Genomic DNA, 20,017 nt, shown 5'->3' with positions numbered 1-20,017 from the left:
CAGAGAGCCTCCCATCACATGTACATCATGTACAGAGGCTTTGCAGAGACAGGGCTGTAGGGTTTGATCTTGTGAATGTTGTGGAGGCTGGAGGGAGTCCCTGGAGGTCTCTGGTCCTTAAAAGTTGGCTCCAGCCTCAGTGCTGCAGCCCATGGCTCAGGCTGACATCCAGCTGTGCTGACATCCCCACAGACAGAGGCAGCCCATTTGCAGGTGTCCATCTCTCTCTTTAGCTCCCTTTGCCTTTTAGGATCACGATGTTAACGTGTTTTTTCTTTTTGTTTTTATTGGTCCGATTTTCCTTTGAATAAATGGCACAAGACACTTTGTGTTAGTGCCTGTAATAAAATTAGGCTTTTCTTTTTTTTTCTCTTCCTTCTTCTTGGTTTTGTTTTCCCTCCTCCTCTCCTCTCTAATCAGATAACAGCAGATCAATCTGCTCTGCTGGAAGGAGGGGCGCGGGGGGGAGGGAGGCAGGGACAAAACTGTGTGGTCTTTGCTGTCAGGTTGTCCTGGCCTTTTCTGCACACAAAGCCGACTCAAAGAAAACAGATAAGATTAATAGCATCTTCCCCCTGCAACATGCTGAAGAGCGACAGCGAGATTAATTAATTAATTAATGGGAGCATCTGGCAGCGCTGCTTTATTTTGAAGTTCTGCAGCACACTCACCCATCCTCGTGCTGAAATTTATCACCTGTACTCTTCTCCCCCCACCTCTTGGAACAGATTTTGCATATTACATCTGCCCTGCACAAGGTCCCACAGGGAAAGCCTCGCTTTGCCTTTTGGTTCATGGAATAGGAGCGAACCATGGGGGTTGATGTACCCCTCTCCTTCTCCTGGCTGTTTTGCTTTCACCTTGCTTGTGGTTTCACCCAGGACACCTGGCTTTTGGCATTGCTCGAGCTCGAGCAAAATCCCATTCAAAACAGGCCCCGCTTGGGAGAGTTATGATTTGCAGTTGTGTGAACCCGGAGCCTTTTAGCACTCGATCCGTTCCCACCGGGCTGTTGGGAAATGGGTGTCTAATAAGCAGCTGAGCACCTCGTCCTTGGTGTGCACTCTCCCACAAACATCGTGCACATGCTTCCAGATATATGTGCGTGCATTGAAAAAGAGCTCTGCTTTCATTTGCATTCCTTTTGTTGAGTGTGATGTGCATTATGCATTGATTTAGCTCTCCAGAGCTGAAGAAAGAGAAGGATATAATAGAAAAGATGCAGAGATCAATAAAAAAGAAGGGAGGGGGAGAGAGAGTAATATGAAAAGAGATGAGTAAAGACTGATAGACGCATTGCAACCCAGCTGGAAAGTGGCTGCAGAACTTCTATCTAGCTGTAAGTTTGCCTGGTAATTTATGGGGCTGTGAACCACATCTTACTGGTGTTATTATTGCTGCACTTTATCTCCTTTGCTTGGATGGGCTCCTCACTAAAGCGTTGTACAGCAGCACTTCTGCTGCCTTTGGAGGAGGGTGTGGGGTCAGACACACAGCTCCATGGGCGCTGGGTTGGGGCTTGGGGTGCAAAACACCACGAGAAGGCACAGAATGGAAGAAAGCAGAAAAGCTTTCTTCTAGCTCTTGAGTTTGCCGCCGATTTCTGGCGTGCTTGAAGCATTAGTCACAGTGGCTGTGCAGAGAGAAGTATGATTTTAATTTGTCAGCGATCCGTTAACACCTTTTCTTTTGCTTCTGCTTGGCCCCAAGAGCTTGTTTGGTTCCTCACAGATCTGGATCTTGCCCTCCTCCACCTCCTGGAGGCCTCTCCCTCCAGCTGTGAGCCCTACCTTTGTGGGAGCTCTGTCCTTTACCTCTCCCATTATCCATAAATTAAGCATAGCACTTTCCCCTAATCTTATTGTTTGGAGGGCTGCATTGCATTCAGGGAAATGATTAATATTCATGAGCTTGCTATCTCCGTTTGGTGCATAATCCTCTGGGGAAATTGCAGTGTTAAATGAGTGACACGAACTTAATTTTATATATCTTTTCTTTCCTTTCTTTTTCCCTTTTTTTTTTTCTTTCTCCCCACCTCCCTCTTTCTGACAGCGAAGTAATGTGCTTAAAATACATTGATGGATGACCATCCATATTCATTGTGGGCATGCTTTGAGAGCGCGCTGCGCTCCATCCCGTTCCCTTCCCTCCTGTCCCCTGCACAAGGAACATGGCTGTGATGCAGCAGCTAATGGGGATTTCTCCCACACACAGCATTCAAGGCCTGGTATTACCCCACCAAGGGCTCTCAACAAGGCAGAGCACTGGGAGAAGCAGAGTTGTCTTGCAGACGAAAGTCAGCATCTCATGGTGCATCAGTAAGGCACTGAGCAAGCAGCCATGGGTAGAGAAGCTGAGGATCTATAGCAGAATTTCATAGCAGATAGCAATTAATTTACTGACTGGAGCTATTCAGATAGTATTTGTGTGAATCCTTCAGCTTAAGGCAAATACTTTGAAGCTGACTGTTTCCTGCGGCTCATGGGAGTGTGGCTACATGTTCCAAAATGTCTAAGCACTCATTTGGCAAGTTAGTAATAACAACATCGTCATAAAGTCTCTGAAAGTGATTTTCAGACTGTCATCATTAATAGTGCTGTCTTAGCAGGGCCAGCTGAACCACAGCACACAGGCATCTCAGGCAGCAAAGCACAAAGGACAGATGCTTTCTTGTGGGGGAGCATGTGGGCTGGGGTGGCATTTGCCTGCATTTTTCTCTTGGCCAGTGACTCCAGCCCAGCTCAATCCAGCTTTGGAGTCCAGGACACAGCTCCAGCAAGAGCCCAGTGGAGGGTTTCTCCTCTATTTGCTGTGTCCCTCATGCATTGCTCTCCTGGTGGATCAAAGAGGCTTCCGCAGCTGGAGCTTCCCTCCCTGGAGCACCCTCTGTGACTCAACAGCAGCTTGCTGTGCTCCGAGGGTGATGCCAGGCACAAGACCTCCCTTTGCAATAACATCCCACCACACACACACAAACAAGCTGTTTGTTTTCCTTAGTGAGTGGCAGCAACAGTTTTCCTCCTGGGCTCCTTCCCAGGCTCTCAGCAAGCGGCCAGGTGTCAATGGGAGCAGTTGCTGCCTTGTGTGACTGAAATCTCAAGATTTGCAGTTGAACTGGCTCCAAGTGCAGCTAATAACTTTGCGTAAGGAAATACTAAAGTATTACCAGCACTGCTTTTGCAATTTATCCAAACACCGAGAGAGGGAAACAAGGTTGGGTGGAAGAAGATTGCAACTGGCTTCATGATGCAGGACAGTCATGGGGCTATTGTGTGTTTCATCTGAAAAATGCTGTGAGCTCCATCTATCCTTGCTCCTTAAGGTATTGTAGCGCTCTCCTAGCATGAGGGGAAGGCCATAATGTCTCCTGATGGCTACACACAGAGTGTGCTCCATCAAAGACCCAACCCAGGGATGCATCACCACAAAGCAGCCACACTGCTGGGAGCCACATGTGGTGCCAGCCTATGCTGTGCTCAGCCATCATCGTCACATTGTGCATGGAGCTGCCTCCTGCAAGGCCCCTGGATGCCCTGCAGTAGATTGCAACACCCGCCCGTACTTCATTTCCAAGGTGTCTGCTTTATTTCATTGAAGGAAAATGTCACCATGTATTGATAGGCGACTTGATTCGGAAAGGTCTGCCCGAGCTCTGTGCACTGGTGTTGTGTCTTTTCCGATCAGAATATCCAGGAAGGAAAATAACTCTCAAATATTTTGCTGCAGCAGGAAATATCTCTGCCTCTGGCTTCTTCAGTACTAAAGAAGAGATTAGCAGATATCCTGGAAGCAGCCACATTGCTCACCCTGCTCCCGCTGCAGCCAAAGGTGAAGCTCTCAGAAATAAATGGGGCAGGTTCTGCTCTCTCTCATCCTCTAACCATGTAGATCTGCAGTGGAACTGTTCCTTCTGCTGTGCTGGAAACCTCTGGTTACATTTCCCCTCATCTCCGGACACCAAAAGCAATGCTGGAGGTGCCATTAAGTGCCACAGGTCAGATCCCACTCCTGCAGGATCTGCTGGAGGTCGGATTGGACCTTCTGGGGGTTAACACGTGCAGCTGTAACTCTGAGACAATGCTGCTGCATTTTTGTGTCCCCCATTTTTTCCCTTTATTTATTTTTTCCCCTCTTTTTTTTTTTTTTTTAACTCGGACGAATAGTTCAGTGCCATGAGGCTTGTTAGAGTTGGAAGGATCCCTAAGTAAACAGCTGAGCTTAAAAATACTTCTCTTATTATTATTATTGTTATTATTATTCTGTCTGGCCTTAAAAGAAAATCACAGTAGTTATTACTGAGTTGAAGGCAGTCAGTGCATCCTGACTGAAAACAGGAAGCCGCCCCGAGTGTCTGTCCCTGGCATGTTGGCCGTGCAGCTCGGACATTAAAAGCCTCATCAGAGGATGTGCCCTCTGCTATGAAGTGGATCTCTTTATCTCTCTCTTTTTTTAATGAGGTGGAAGGCTGCCTATCACAGATAAGTGTATATCCTGCATGTCTGCTTCCTGATGCGTGCCAGACTCAGTTTGTGTCGCTGGAGTTTTTCTGCCCTCGCTCTGAGCAGGTGCTGCTGGTGGGGAGGAAGCACTGCCATGTGCCCTACCTGGTGGGTCCTTTTGTCTCTGAACCCAAGGCAGGGGGATGTATTAAACACTGTGTGTTGCACTAAGCAACCATCCCAAAACAAGGGACTTGTGTTGGATACCCCATCCCTGCAGACACCCAAGGTCAGGTGTTGGGGCTCCAAGCACTGATGGAGCTGAGGGTGTCCCTGTTCATTGCCGGGAGTGGGACCCAATGGCCTTTAAGAATCCCTTCCAAATCAAAACACTCTGTGATTCCATGACTTGGGTTTGGCTCTGACATTTTGGTGCCCTCAGTGAGGGCTTTGTCAGATAAAAGCTGCTCTGACTGCCTGAATGAGCACATGCTCCTCGAGTTCAGCTCAGGATCCTCAAGCATCTGCTGCCATCCCCCAGAGCTGCTGTATCCTGCTGCCAGGTGCTATGCCTGCAGATATTTTGCTGTTCTAGGTTTAAGCTGGATTTCCAGGCAACTGCTTTTTAATTTTTTGAAGTCATTTTACCTTGAGGACAAATCAGATTTACTGAATGTTCTCTTCCCTCATACATCATTGGAATCAGATTCCACTCTAAAGTGAGAGGTCCGTGGTGTTGATGAATGCAGCCCATGGCAGAGGTCCTGGTTAGCCAACACAGCACACAACGTGAGTGGGTACAGCAGGCAGGGGACATGCACTGCAGAGGGGCTGGTGACAGTGCGGCTCAGTGAGACTTTGTTAATCATTCAGACAGGCTCCATTGAATTCAGACATCGCAGTCTCTCCATTCTGTTCCTCCCTCGGGTGTTGCAGGCTCCGAGCAGACAGATTTATTGGGGTCTTAAGCATAATCAGGAACAAATTAGCCTCTGTTAGGATCACACACTGGCCTGGATCGCAGCTATTCAAGGGCTGCCTTCCCATCCATGTGAGCATGAATTAAGTCATCTGATTGGAGTAGGTCTTGAGTATTCTTTTATCCCAAACACATGATCTTATCAGAAGCCCATTACGTTTATCATCGCATTAGGAGGGAACGTTTGGAGCCAGTGCAAGACTGTGTTGGCCATATAAATGTTGTGCTTACTTCAGTGCCTATCGTGAAAAGAAGTCCAAACCTCAGGGAGGCAAGGGAAGTAGGCTGTGAGTTTCTGGCTGTGTTTGCATTGCTGGGGCTGTGTAAAAGGAGCGTATATGTGTGTCAGTGTCTGTGTCAATGTGGGTGTGCAGCAGGATGTATATAGATGCCAATGTGTCACTGCAAGCATCCATCTGACTGCTCATAGGCTGGAGGTTGGATCATTTTAATACAGTAGGGCTGTCTTTCCCCCCCCCCCCAATTTTCCCCATCTTTTCATTAAACGACAAAGAAACTCCCAAAATAGGTATTTCATGTGTTTGGATTTGTTTTTGAGGATTTTTGATTGCTGGCCGCAGCCCTTCCAGAGCTGAGCCTTTCTCAGAGGCTTCTGCTGAGGCTCTCACTCAAACCGGGACACAGTGCTCTGCAGCACATGATCTGCTTTGCTTTGTCCTGCTGTTGTGCATGGCAGAGATCTGTTCTGTCCTTCGATACGTCATTACAGAGCAGGAGATGCAGGAAGATATGGTGAGGGAAGCAAGCCTCTATTATGTGGAGCTCTACCCTTCCTCAGGCTCACCAGGCACATGCCAAGTCTCTTCCCCCACCACACTGGTGTGATACTAATGCACGCTGTTAAGAGTAAGGTGTGACCCAGCTGGGGCTCTCAGGGCCTATGAGCAGTTCAGGCTCATATTCCCAGTGTGGTTGGTACCAGATGATGGGGAATGGGGCCTTGCTGGCACTGGGGCCCTTGGGCAATATGAGAGGAAGGGCCGCAGGCCATTCCAGAGCTGCTGAGTTGCATTAGGGCTTATCTGCACATCCACCCCAGCCCCCTCCCCCTGTGGTGTAATGACACACCCCGGGGAGACATTATCATCCTCTTTCTGCAAAGCAGTCACAGCATTGCTCCTCCAGACCCTCCAAGGTGTGTGCTACATGCTCAGTGGCTCCTGACCATGTGAAGATTTAAAGATGTGATTTGCTAGGTCAAGAAGTTTGGCCACTCCTGGAATATTACCTCAGACACAGAGCTGTGCTCACACTGCTGAACAGTTTCCAGGTTCACTTTTGCCAGCTCCAAATCCTGGCCCAGCAAATGTGCACTTCCCCACGCTCACCCACGTATGCAAGTTGGCTGCAGAGGTTGTGATGAAATGAAACCACAATGACATTATTCCCTGATAGGCTTCTCTGTTCTTTCAAACTCATATTCTCTCAAGGACCTGCAGTTTTTCAGGGAGGAAGAGAAGGGAAAAGGAGAGAAAGTCATTAAATAATTGAATCGCAGTGAAATGATTTTTATTTTATTTTTTTTTTTCAGGCTTGTGATGGTATTTCACTGAGTAAATAGGATGAAAAATAAACAGGGGATTTCATAGTTTGGAAGTAGCTCAAAATGGAGCAGCCTTTGGGTTTTCTGACACCTGGCTTGAGATAGTCCAACGCTATGGACAGGGCTGTCCTTGGGGATCGTTTCCATCAGTCCAGCTCACAGCTCTGGCTAATTTCCTACCATTTTTTTTTCAGCAGTCTTATTTGCCAGACAAAAATACAACAGGCTGTCAGAACTGGATACCTCTGGGGACCGGCGATGATAATACAATACAAAATAGGATACCAACAGGTCAAAGGTTTCCATTTCACAGAGTACTCTAATGACTGAAAGTCATTATTGCTATGCAGTCTGTTTGAAAAGAGTAGATGGATCTCGGTTCAGTTTTTAATGGGCCGGTGTTAGAGAAACAACCTCAAAAATTTGGCATCTTTGTTGGTAGTCTCATTAGAGAAGCCACAGAATAAATGGACAAGGATAATAAAGTCTCCTGCTGCTTTTGATCCTTTCAGGTCAAATCTGAGTTACGTTGGTTGAAGCTGTGTGTGTACGTGGCAAGCTTACCCTCACACTATGTATGCATCCTCTGTCTGCTCTTTGGATAAACAGATCTGCATGGCCCTTGGTCGTTGTGGCTGTGAACTTGGCTGTTTTCGCCATCTCTCAATTCATAGATGCTGCTGTTGTTGTTTTGCAGATAACTTTTAAGAACAAAAAGGGATACATTGTAGACTAGACCTCTGTTGGCTTTTTTCCATCCAAGTCAGAAATGGAAATAGATGCCAGTACCCACATTCTCTTCCTATGTGTTTTTGCTCTCTACTTTCTTCTGTCGCCGTCCTTTTAAATAGTGACAGACAAAAATAAGCAGAAAATCTCTTACGGTGAGGAATATTTTGAGGGTTTTGCCCAATAACAAAATGAGCTGTTCTTGATGAGCTTTCTTAAAATGGCCTTCTATTGGCAAAAGAATTGTGGACCAGCAGATGCACCACCAGTGTTATCAGATCCTAGCAACTAAGCCACAGACATGTAGCCATTTTATTATTTCTCCTCTTTGGTTTCTCCTGGCAGATGAACCCAGCAGGTGTTATTTCCATGATGGTGATGGAGTATGCGAGGAATTTGAGCAAATGACCAGCATCAAAGACTGTGGTGTTTACACTCCCAAAGGCTTCCTCGATCAGTGGGCTTCCAACGTCTCCGTCTCCCATCACAGCGACCAGCAGTGCCCAGGCTGGGTGGTCATCGGTCAACCAGCAGCAACCCAGGTAAGGGAAGCAGACTGTTACCTCCCCTTGAAAGCTGAGTCCATCGAGGACACCTACGAGTGTAAGTAAGAAGATGGTCAGTATCCATGTGTGCCTGCTAATGAAAGATGGCGGCCATTGCCCTCTATCTGAGTAGTGACGGAGCTGAGATTCAGTTCTAGTCGTCCATCTGAAAACTGGCTGAAGTTGTGCCCTGCGTTGTTCATTAAGCTGTGTAGCAGCCACCTCTAGCAAACTATCACCACCCAAAAGACTAGGCAGGCTCACTGCTGCCAGCACAGGGTTCTATCTTGTGGCAATGAGTTCCTAAGGCTAATGTAGAATAATACAAAAGAGTGTTCTTTCCTTTTTAATAGTTTTGTGTTTTCTGCCTCCCGGTTTCATAAAAGCACCCTATTGTTCTATTCTGAGAAAGGTCCCTTCCATTCCCAAAGCCATTCATTAGCTTTAACCCCTTTCTTACATGTCTCCTTTGTAACATAAATAGCTCCAGTTACCATAACTTTACCTTTTGTCTCCCTGAGAGAATTAGATCCAAATGAGTTCAAAAAGACATTCGATAAATGCCTAGAAAACAGAGCTGTACACGATGCAGATGCAACAGTCCAGATGCAACCCTCTGATTTAAGAAAGCCAGAATTGAGAATACAGCAAGAAAAGGAGCTACTTTGTATATTCTCCCTTCAGCATCCACCACTGTCCCCTGCGAGGCAGAACAGTGAATCAAATGGACTTTGGGTTTGATGCAGCCAAGTTGTTCTTGCAGTCTGGTTATCTGGGAGGTGTCCTGAGTGGGCAGTGCAGAGAGGAATGCAATGTCACAGATACGACGAGTGGATTTCTCTGTGAATAGTAAACACTGAGCATTTCCCCTTGGCTTGCAAGAGAAAAAAATCTTTATCCGAGAGACTTGGCCTTGTTCACATTGCACAAGTCTGTAACAAATTAATGACCAGGTCAGTTCTAAATGTCCAAAGCATGGTTAGCTGGCACGGTACCAAGACAGAATCCTGAACCCAGTATTACCTTTTTTTGTCATGGTCTCACTTATTATTTCACACTGGAAAAGGAACTTTCTTCTGGACCTTTACCAATGCCTTCATCACTTTGTTCTGATTGGAGCTCAGTGGGCTGTAGCGCCAAAGTCTGCTGTCTTCAGTTCAGGTGCTGCTGAATGTGCGTGTCCCTGAGCCCTCTGACTGTGATTTTCTGCCCTCATTTTCTCCTCATGATCTGGTAGGAATGCAGCCACTGTACAGTAGGCAGCATATGGTCACGCGGTGGAGAAAACACCACTGTGAACACACACAGCAGAAAGCCCTGCTGTGTCCCCACAGCTCGAGCGTGTTTGTTATACCCAGAAGAGATGAAGTTGTCACATCCTTGTTAAGAAAAAAACAAGGAAACCAAGCTGTTGTATTTATAGGCAGAGCACCAGCATATCACACACTGGTGGAGTGAATGGGAACATGCCTCCCGTTATTGGCTGGGCCCTGGGGAGATAACAGTGTGCTATTTACTTCCAGCAAAAGGAATTTTTGCTTTAGCTCAGCTGGTTGTATTACACCAGTGTGGGCACGTGGGGTTCATTGACCTTTTTAATCATATATGTTGGGAAAGCCTTTGTTTTCGCCAGGAACAAGGCAGACTTGCAGCTTGTGCAGGAGCACCTGACTTGTTGCTCTGGGGAGATGAGGTGGGGCAGCAGGTCATCACTGTTAGCTAGCGGAGTGCTTGAGATGAAAATTAACCCAGCATCTCCTCTAATCACCGCGTGTAATGATCACTGGTGTGTAAACATGTTTGGCTTCATTATCTGCGCAAGCATTGCGCCTTAGGGGGTTTTGTATTGATGAAAGGAGCACCTTTCTTTGCCCAGCTATCTTTCAGAGTAGGTTGTGTGCTTGCTGGTGTTGTGCAAACTTTTCATGTTGTTGCTGGGTAGTTTCCTGATTAATCAGAGTGGCATTTGTGTTGGCTTCTCATCAGGAATGCCATGAAAGATATGTTTGAGTGCAGCGGGCGGTAATGTACAGAATACATAAGCCGGTTGTTTGTTAGCCATCCCCATTTCTCATAATTACCTGACGCTCTCAAAGTGCTTGAAAGCATTTTAAAGATGTATTTCCCAATTTAAAACGTTTTCTCATCCTTAGCCATCTCGAGACCCATTCCTCCGCATGGCTGTATTTCTGCCTTAGTTTTGCTCAGCCTGTTTCTGAGCTCTATGTTTCTCACCGTGGTGCATCTCAGCCATGTCTACTTATTTACTCTTATTTACTCTTGGAGGACTGTTTATGAGCAAAAGCCAGAGTGTGCTTTCTTGCTATCGTAGGGTTCCTTCTGCAGGTTGCACACCCCGGGCCTGTCTGCACAGTTAAGACATTGCCTGTTTCTTGTTCTTTAGGAACAAGGATGTATGCCCTTGCTTGTTGTTTTGAAGTGGATCTTACATGTGCCTTCGTTACATGCTCATATGAAGCTGCAGAATGGCATCATACTGAGGGAGGAGGAAAAAAGTTTGCCGTATAAGATGTGTTTTGAACAACAAAATGCTTACAAAGTACGACACGCTCATGGCAAACAGGCACGTGTTTGAAAAATGGAAAGGTCAAAGAGCCCCCCTCCAAACAGCCGTTCTTTCTGCACAAGCAAAGCTGATAGACGGCCACTTCTACTTTCCTGGCAGCCACTCGTCGGTGCAGATTAAGAAATATTCACAGCACTGACAGCATCATATTTAAAGCCGGAGAGGACTAGTCAGCAACATCACACCAGCACAGAAATGCGAGCACCAGCACAGGGTATTTTTACAGCTTGATTTCTAATCTGACATCCTCTGCAGATCCTTGGTACCTGTTATCAGCTGCAGGAGGAATTCAGCAACAAGGGCTGTGCATGCTCCTGGGCCTCTCATTTCCCTCCTGCTCTTGCAGTGAGTTTGTAAACAGGCTCTCCTTGCCATCCGCCGTGTGTGAAATATTATCGGTGTTGATGGACTGGTTGTGTGGGGTTTTCTGCAGCTCTGTTTAATTCTCAGGGCTTTTCTTGTGCTAAAGATTATTGATGCTAGCATTAAGTCATCAGCTGGTGTACGCTGGCAAGGACTGCAAAAAGGCAGTAGCTCTGGGCAGATTTATACTAGCTGAAGGACGGATCCAGTTGGCACAAATAGGCAGACAAAGGGCGTTACGACTGATCTGTTTTGTGAATAGCTGCCACTACTGGCAGTCCCCTGGGACTTGTTTCTCCAACCAGTTCCTACCCAGCCAGGGTCAGGCTTCTCATCACCAGCAGGAGGGAGAGGACGTGGCTTTCTTACACCATGTAAAGCACTCCTGAGCCTGGCAAAGTGTGGGCTCAGAAAGTCAGCCATTGGTCTTCATGGCCAATCCCAGTGAAGATCCATCAGTGAGGGCTGCTAATTTGGAATGTGTGGTGTGTGAGCACTGTAACAGGATGGCTGTCCTATAGAACTCTTGCTGTGGCATTGGTGGACTCTGTTTCTGTCCTCTCACTGCACAATGGTAGGGGAACCATGGTTGGAGCAGCCTGGGAAGTGATGCCATTGCTCCTTTCCTCTTGCTGGTGGCACTCCTTCCTCTGGAGAATGGCTTATCTGTAGTTTCTCTATGGCCTTTATAGTAGAGGAGCATGGGAAGGGACTGATGGAACTTTAGGTGGTTTATTGCTGTCCTTGCCGTACCTGTAACAGCAACATGTGCTCAAGACTTGGAAGTTGGTGTTTACCTTGATGACTGTGAGCAGCAGTCCCCCAGCAGCTTTGTCTTTCATTGCATTTTCCCCAACTGCATAGAAGCTGTTTAGTTCAAGTAACCATATATATGTGTGTGTGTGTGTATACATACATACATATATATATATATATTTCTATTTAAGCCATTGTCAGTACTGGCTTTTCCCCTTTGCAGGAAGGACTCGTACATCTTAGGCACAGTTAATGAAAAGGGGGCTCTTTCCTGAGGCTGCTGGGTGCACAGATCCTGGGATTCATTTTTCTTCCCACACTAACACACCCTGTTCTCCCCCTGGGTACCCCACGGGGGCTGCTATGGAGTAAGAAGCTGTGGAAGAGGATTCTTATTACATCTTTCCCACAAATGGAGGCCCCCTCCTGCCCCTATTGCACTTCCCACAATTGCACTCATCCAGACTCACTGCAGCAAACACAGTCTTCAGCTGTCCAGAGAAAGACGTCAGGAATCGCAGTATACCTGAACTTTCCAACAAATGGAAAAGGCAAGAGCACAAAAACGTGTTGAATGCTGGAAGAAATAGCATGGCAGAGCGAAAGCTTCAAGGCTGGGAAGAAAATACTGTGACAAAATTGAAGAGAAAAATGATGAAGTTCTCTGCCACACAGCTCTACTTTGACTAATAAATATAACTCTGAAGATAATTCCCCAAAGACCCGGCAAAGCCAGCAAATAGGGCAGTCATGAACAGGAGCGGGGAGAAAGGAAACCTGCAACTTTTAATGGAGAAGCCATTCCTTTCCTTTGGGGTGATCTTGCTGAGAAGAGGGAGGGTGTCTGTCTGTCGGCTCTGCAAGTGGCCCTTTTTGAACTTCCCCATTCGCAGCCAAGTCCTGTTGCTCTTCAACGGTAAGGGTTTTATTGTGGTTGGTGGAAGAGAAAAAGATCCCCATTTTTAATAAGATGATTTGCTTCGCAAATGTCTTTGTTATTTATAGCTGAGCCAGCCTTTGAACTGCTGATCTCCGGAGGTTGAGTACAAAATCCCGCTAAGAAAAACCATTAATGGAGGAACCATGAGTGATCAGAGACCAGTTCTGGAAAAAGATGAACTGGACATTGTACAGGCTGTCGCAAGAGGAATGTAGCTTTGCTGTACTCGTCTGAGCACATTTCCAGTGCTGGCTGATGCACCATAGTTCAGAGAATTTCCAAGTCAAAAATTAGTTCAAGGGAGCCCAAAACTGAGTTTTTCTTTCAGCTGTCCCACAGATAATGCAGAGCTTCCTTCTCCAGGAGCTGGGAAAGGGCACCCTGAGCCTGGCCCAAAGCTCAGGTGAGTTCAGGCAAGGGAACTCTGGGCAACGCACTCACCTTGTCATAAGTTAAGGTATATTTCATATCTTTTCAGTGAATATGGGTTAATTAAGCCTTTTCACAGCCACATTCTCTGGTTTCCAGTTAGTTTAATAGAGTTGAAAATCAGGGAACAGAAAAGTAAAGCTACTCTTTGAGTATTGAACGTCACTTTCCCTAAGAGACATTGCAGGCACTGGGCATTGTTAGGCCCAGGTGTCCCCAGGACCAGGAAGTTCAGGAGATCTTTAAATGGTGATGTTGTTTGCCTGGGGAGCTCCACTGGTCCTTCTTCATGTGTTTGCATTGCTGCTTTGCCTCGTTGGAGGATGTGGTCCATGCAGAAAGTTTGTGCCAAAGTGAGGGATGCTGCAAAGATGTGTGCTCACATCTGTGCTGTGGCTTCTGCTTAGAGATGATCTCAGTTTTCTGAAGAAAGAAACAAAAAAGAGAGAGAGACATGGGATAACTTGAAAAAACACCCATTTACAGAGAGATGGCTGAGAAAGAGTGTTACTCTTAAGGGCAATCCAGAGCTGGCTGAAGAGCAGGGGGTGCTGCTCATCACCTGGCTGCCTGTTCCTGCTGGGATGGGCAGTGGATCCCTCCCTCTCACCCCTACATCTCATCTTGCAGTGCTCCCGTGCTCCTGGCAGTGGTACCAGCAGATCCCACGCCTGATGCCGTAGCCTCTGTTTGATTTGTGTAAGGGGAGGACAGAGAGAACACAATGAGATGTCAGAGGAGATTCCAAGCAAATTTGCCAAACACTCAAGGGATTTTTTTCTTCTTTCCACTCCCCTCCCCCACTAGTTTTTAGAATAATTTTTCAAGAGCACATATGCAAGTCATCTAAGGGGAAAGAACAGTGAGTACCAGGGGCTGGTACACTGTGTTCCCTTTGTGTACAGTACAGAAAATAGATAAAAGAAACAAAGGATGATGCAGAGAGCAAAGCAGTGATCAGTACTCTCGGAGAGGTTCGGTCTGACCTTTTCAGAGATGAAGGTTAAACCAAAACTCCTCAGGTGCAGGAAATTGGTGCTGTCTCTTCCCAGGACCAGGAGAACATGTACCATTAACTAAAGAAGAACAGAATTCCATCCCATTTGTCATTGTTAGAAGCGAGGAGAAGAAAGGCAAGAAAGGAATATTGTCCTGGGTAATAGTAAAGGATTATGTGCTTCTTTAGGAAGTAACTTACCATTTTATGATCATATCTGCTGTACACCCAGCCACCTACCCAGATTACACGCTGTAATTGAAAACAGCTCGGACCCCCCGGCATCAGCAAGCTGGAAAGCCGGACCCTGCAACCACGGCGATGCTCGTTAGCATGCAGTGCTCTGAAAGGAGACCCCCCTCCTCGGCCCTTGCCCCTCAACCTGCCAGTCTCTCCGTCTGCTGCTGCTGCTCACCATCCTTTAGATGCAGAGCATGTCCAGCCATAAGCGTGGGATAGCTCTCCTGCATCCCATCCGGGTTGTTTGTCTTGGGTCCCTCTCCATTCAGAGCAGAATGATTTTGCATAAATGCATCGACACGTCTGCTTTGTTCATGCATGAAGGGTTCTCGGCATTTCTCATCCCACCCCCGCCCTGGCCGTCCTCTCCCTACCCCCCCTGGCATGTAGCTTCTCCAGCTTTTGCATGATTTCCCCGTGCAACAGCAAACAAACCTGCCTGAAGGATTGCCAGTCAATCAAGCACGGTTAAAAATACCCAGTCAATTATTTTGGATGGAATTAAAACATGTTTGGAAGGAGAGGACGGAAAAGTGTGCAGGAGTGAAACCGTAACGTCCTTTACTATGTAATTTGGTCTCATGTTCTGCACAAGAAAACATGTAAAATATGTAAACAGAGCTCTCCAAGATTGTAATGTAGCTACAAAGCCACAGATAGACAGGCAGGCAGGGTGCTATTCTTCAGCAGAACGGAATGCCATCCTCAAAACCACACGATCATTTCTTTAAGCCTGAAAGTAAACTTTCTCATGCCAGTAGCAGGGAATTTATTTTTTCTTTTAAATGGAGGATTGTCTGCACTACTCGTCCGGAGTACTGTAGGCATTTTCGCCCACATTGTAATGAGAGACCTCATATTTTGAATGCCACTCAATTTTGGGGTGTTCATCTCAAGATGTCTCTAAAAGGCATGATTTTTGGATGGCAGTGCTTATCCAACTCTGTCCTGAAAGTCCCTCCAGTCAATCCCTCTGTCCCCACCTGGCTTTCAGAAATAAAAGCCCTAAGCTGGGGTCCACTTGGATCGACTCTTGTGTTGCTACAGGTTCCTGAAGCATCCGGCTTCAGTTGGAGCCGTAATTGCTGAGGAAGCCCAAATTAAAACTCTTCTTTTATAAGAGTTACCCATGAAGTTTAAGAATCAGTTTCCTCTGTTGTCTTTTCAGTGGTGAATCTGGTAAGAGACACAGTTTGCCCACTCTGTACATGGCTGTTTCCATGATCAGTGCTGCTACCCATGCACACATGTACATACACCCAAAGAGAAGCCCTCATTTCAGCAGAAGATCAAACTGCCAGCCATGTTGGTCATTGCTTATTCCTAGCATTTGAGGCAGAGGTTCTTTTTGTTCCACGTTTTGGTAATTAACCCTCGCATCATAAGTCCCCCTTCTGACACAGAAGCTGAAGCATGACTTGGGGATAACTTAGGGTTGCACAGGGGATGCAAGGTAGATTTGATCCTCTGTGACCTCGTGTGTTCCTGTTACTTCCTCACAGTCCCACCAGCCCTCTGCTGGGCCCTCCTTGTCTTGGTGGAGTGGTACTTTTGTGCAGTTCAGCTTCTTAAAAAGTAATTATAATGAAAATCCTACAAAGGCAACCAAGGCCAAATTCCAAGGTGCATTTGGGCGTTTAGTTGGGAAAGTCTTAGTTTAGTATTTATTAGTATTTATTGCCTTAGCATCTACCTGCTGCTGGATTCCTAATGAGCAAAGTGCTTTTGAAGGCCCTATTTAGCCCTTCTCTTCACCTTTCTCCATCCAGATATATTTGAAAACCTGCCTTCTAGCAAAGCAGACCTTTTCCTGGGGCACTGCACTGTGTTCACACTGTGACCTACTAAAAGAGGAAGGTTTATGGAAGCTTTCCTTTGTCCTAGGGGTTGTTTCTGCTGGGAAGGGCTGAGACCTGGCAGCTGTGAGTTCCTGATGAGTGGTGAGGCTGAGGAAGCTGTGAGCTTCCCACACAGGTGATGCTTGTCCTTGAGTCACCATGGCAGCTCAGTGAAAGCATCTGGGACACACGTGGTTTTCTGGTTTGATCTGTTGGAGCTTGGGGTTTCTCTGAGCAACCAGGTCTATACCAGAGTTAAAGGAAGGTGGTAGGCTTCCCCTGACACCTCCACTCATGGTGCTGTGTGGCTGCAGATGTGCATGGACTGGAGGGCCCAGCTCAACCTGAGGAATTTGGTTGTGTGGCAGCAGCTCCATTATCCCAGCATTCCAATAGGAAAAACTCAGGTAAGCAATTGTGAACCTTATGATTTGTACACCATAGGCTGTGCCTTCAAGAATTAAGCAAAGCAAGCTGCAGACTAATTTAATCTCAACTGGAGCTAAGGAGATGAGGAGGGAACCAAAGGGCTGGATGGAGTGTAGGTGCAACCAGCTCCCTGTGCCGGCATGGGTTGCAAGCCCTGCTGCAGCCTTTCCCTTGCTGCTATGCTTGGAGCCTCTTCTTAATGCATCATCTCCTGAGATGTGACTAATTAAAGCTTGCTGACAAGCCAGAGCAGACCTCTACCCATGGGATTGGAGGCATGTGGATGTCTTTATATAGGGGAGGCCAACGATGTGGTGGGTAGTTGGGTGCAGTAAGGACAGCTGAGCTGCACTGAGAGAGAAAATGAGGTGGGGATAGGGGGCTTAGCATCCCCCAGTTCTCGTTGCCTGGGGAAGTGCTGTGTTGCGAAGGTTGCATGTGGTTTGTGCAGTGTGTTTACATGTCCCTAACCCTAAACAAAGCTGAAAAGCACGAGTTTTAACTCTGGAAACAAAAGCGCTGGAAACCCTTAGTTTTCTGCACATGAGAAAGTTTTGTTCTTTAAACACACAGATGTTTTCAGATGAAAAATCACTCTTTTGACCTTTCCTGAATGTGACCATGTGGTCAGAGCTGACATTAACCACTGCTTGGCTGTTCTCTGTGGCCGCAGGCGAAGCTCAGCGGTGTCCTTGTTGCTCTGGTGGTACCTGTCCCACACCTCATGGCAGCTGCTGCCTTGGGTTTTATTCTTGTTCGCCTGTCTTTATATCAGAAATGCTGCACGAGTCCTTCTGGGCATCTCTGTGTGCCCATATTCTGAAGAGGTGAAGCTGAAGTTCTCTGGGATTTTGTTCTTGTTGCATTTGGGGCTTTGTCCAGCGAGCTGCGTGCTTCCTTCATAGGAGTAAACTTATGCGACCTGCTTTGGGTAGCAAGAAGGGGATGCTCAGTCCTGCTTTGCCTTGCAGTAGTGGCAAGCTAGCAAAACTACAATGGATCCAGTGAGTTGAATCCACTAGTACAACAATAAAATACTACACTGAAGATCCTCCCAGTATGTGGCACACGTTCTGCCTCTAACAGCTTGATTTCCCGGTGCCAGTTGCTCTCAAATGAACTGCTCCCATCAAAGGGGGGAAAAGAAAGATGAAAGAAAAGCCTTTTGCTGTGCTCCTCAGTGGTAAAAATGTATGGGGTGGGATTGTTTTCCATCACTGCAGCCCCCCATGGGCAGCCTTGGCCCGCAGTGCTGTGCAGCCCTTGCTGCAGTGGACCAGGCTGTGAGCGATGAGCAGTTCTGGAGCCCGAGCATGCAGCCAACAATAATGTTCTGGCTACTGTATTTGTTTAACCTCGCTCTGTAGTGGATGGATATACAGTCTGCTAAAGCACTTGTCAGTCTATAATGCCTTCACACGTTGGTGAGCAACAGTGTGGAAGTTGTAGACAGAGCTTTTGCTGCAGGTTGGAAGCGTCAATTAACTTTAATGAGGTTGATGTTTGCAGAAGTGGAGTATGAGGTCTTGTTTGTTTGCTGTTTCTTCCTGCTGTTTGTCCAGCAGGTCGCATTTGGCTGCTGTTTCTAATGGTGGCCATATTTAGAAGTCAGATCATGATAGGAGAGTGCAGTTCAGGGCTAATTCTAAGAATTAATCTAGGTGAACCCCTGGCAGCACTGGGAGCAAGATGCTGTTGTTTGAGAGCAGCACCTGCATGTCCTGTCGCTGTTCTGAAGGATGAGTGAGCTCCTGTTGTGAGGAACCAGGAGCTCATGGCAGGAAAATGCTTCCGTTGCACATTCATGTGCCTCCTATAAGACTGTGCTCTGCGGTGTAGTGCACTGTGAGTTATCATTTGCCTTTGCCCCCATTCATTGTGAACTGCTGAATAGCAAAAGAGGCAAGAGCAAGTGCTAATTGCCCCCTTGAGCTCTGAGTGGTAGCATATACTTGTGAGCCTGTGCAAAAGATGAGTTGATTATTAAATCCCCTTCTTTTCCTTGCTCTTTTGCTATCGTTCCCAGCCCTGGCTCAGGTGATGTGTTTGGGGTGATCCTCTGAACCGTGAGATCACCTGGTTGGGGTTTTATTGTAAAGTTAGGGCTCTGTATTGTTTTTTCCACACATCCAGCTCGCATCCTATGTATTTTGATTACACTTGGCTGGATGTTAAAGCCAGTGTGGGTTTGGGAGAGGGCCAGTCAGAATTGATTTACAGGGTTTTTTTTCCAGGTACGCCATGTGAAGTTTATGGTATGGTGTGATTTTGATTTTTAACTCATTTGTTTTAAATGAAGTTTGCTTTGAATTCGGAGATAGCAGAAATTCAAAGGAGAGCTTTAAGGGTGTGGGTCTGCGTGATTTAAAGCCTGCAACTATGTTGCTTATTTGGACTCATTGGAAGTGAAATAACTATGTATTTTGAGAGAGCTGATGTTAATAACACACATTGGATACACGTGCAATCTGGGCTGTCATCTGATGGAAATCCCTGCAGCTCTTGTTTGCTTTCCTGAAATTAAGTCAACTTACATGACAAAATAAAATAGCCCTTGCATCTCCCACTCATTTCTGAATGGGAGCCCTGTGTTACATCTAATTCTCTACCCTGAGAAATTTCCCTTTGGTAATGAACACTATCATTTCTTACTGTGTAAGTAGAGGAATTTATCATCCTGTCATACTGCAAGCAAACTACAGATGCCAGCATTGGTATTTCCACGCACTTAAAGGTCATTTCTCAATTAATAAAAAAATCCAGCCAGACCTTCAGCTGAAAATTGTGGTTCTTTGTTAAGAAAGCTGTAGTAACAGGGAAACTGAATGCCAGGTCTGCAAGACCCAGACACCATCAGCTGCTCCAGATTCAAATGGGAAGGGGCTGTGCTGAGACTGGATGCAGCAAGTGGCAGTGGGGCTTTATTCCATCCTGCACAAGATGCAGTCTGCCTCTCAATCCCACCACCAAATCCTGTTCTTCATTATACGGGTAAAATTGACAGATGTGATTTCCTCTTATTTCTGAGCCAACTGAATCTGGGAGTAATACAGCATCAGTGTGTTACCCTGGGAGTTTTATCAGCTTCCAGTTGATAACAGCTTTTCTGTTGATCACCTGCTTGCATGCCTTTGTCCTGGCGAAAAGCAACCACACTACGGTCCTTCATCTGTTGCCTTCAG

General features: G+C 46.6%; 1 protein-coding gene and 2 long non-coding RNA genes across 3 annotated transcripts in view; 1 reads left to right on the top strand and 2 right to left on the bottom strand.

Moving 5' to 3' along the window:
* PAPPA (pappalysin 1) overlaps positions 1–20,017 on the top strand; it is a 158,757-nt gene that overhangs the window by 82,958 nt on the left and 55,782 nt on the right. Inside the window, exon 10 of the mRNA XM_015878745.3 lies at positions 8,057–8,253. Within this exon, the coding sequence (XP_015734231.2) occupies positions 8,057–8,253 (197 nt within the window). The remainder of the gene's footprint in view (positions 1–8,056; positions 8,254–20,017) is intronic.
* On the bottom strand, positions 13,384–14,032 carry LOC146757465 (uncharacterized). The gene is made up of 2 exons (XR_014936175.1): positions 13,843–14,032; positions 13,384–13,754 (listed from the first exon to the last, which is right to left on the bottom strand). It is a non-coding gene; the product is annotated as an uncharacterized LOC146757465 (long non-coding RNA).
* On the bottom strand, positions 14,318–14,853 carry LOC146757464 (uncharacterized). Its single transcript, XR_014936176.1, has 3 exons — positions 14,744–14,853; positions 14,530–14,635; positions 14,318–14,407 (listed from the first exon to the last, which is right to left on the bottom strand). It is a non-coding gene; the product is annotated as an uncharacterized LOC146757464 (long non-coding RNA).

The sequence above is a fragment of the Coturnix japonica genome, chromosome 21 (genome assembly GCF_054131305.1).
Source record: "Coturnix japonica strain WE chromosome 21, WE-NBRP24, whole genome shotgun sequence".
NCBI classification, from domain to species: Eukaryota; Metazoa; Chordata; class Aves; order Galliformes; family Phasianidae; genus Coturnix; species Coturnix japonica.
Note: the sequence above shows the minus strand (reverse complement) of the source record. Positions and strands in the feature narration are given on the sequence as shown.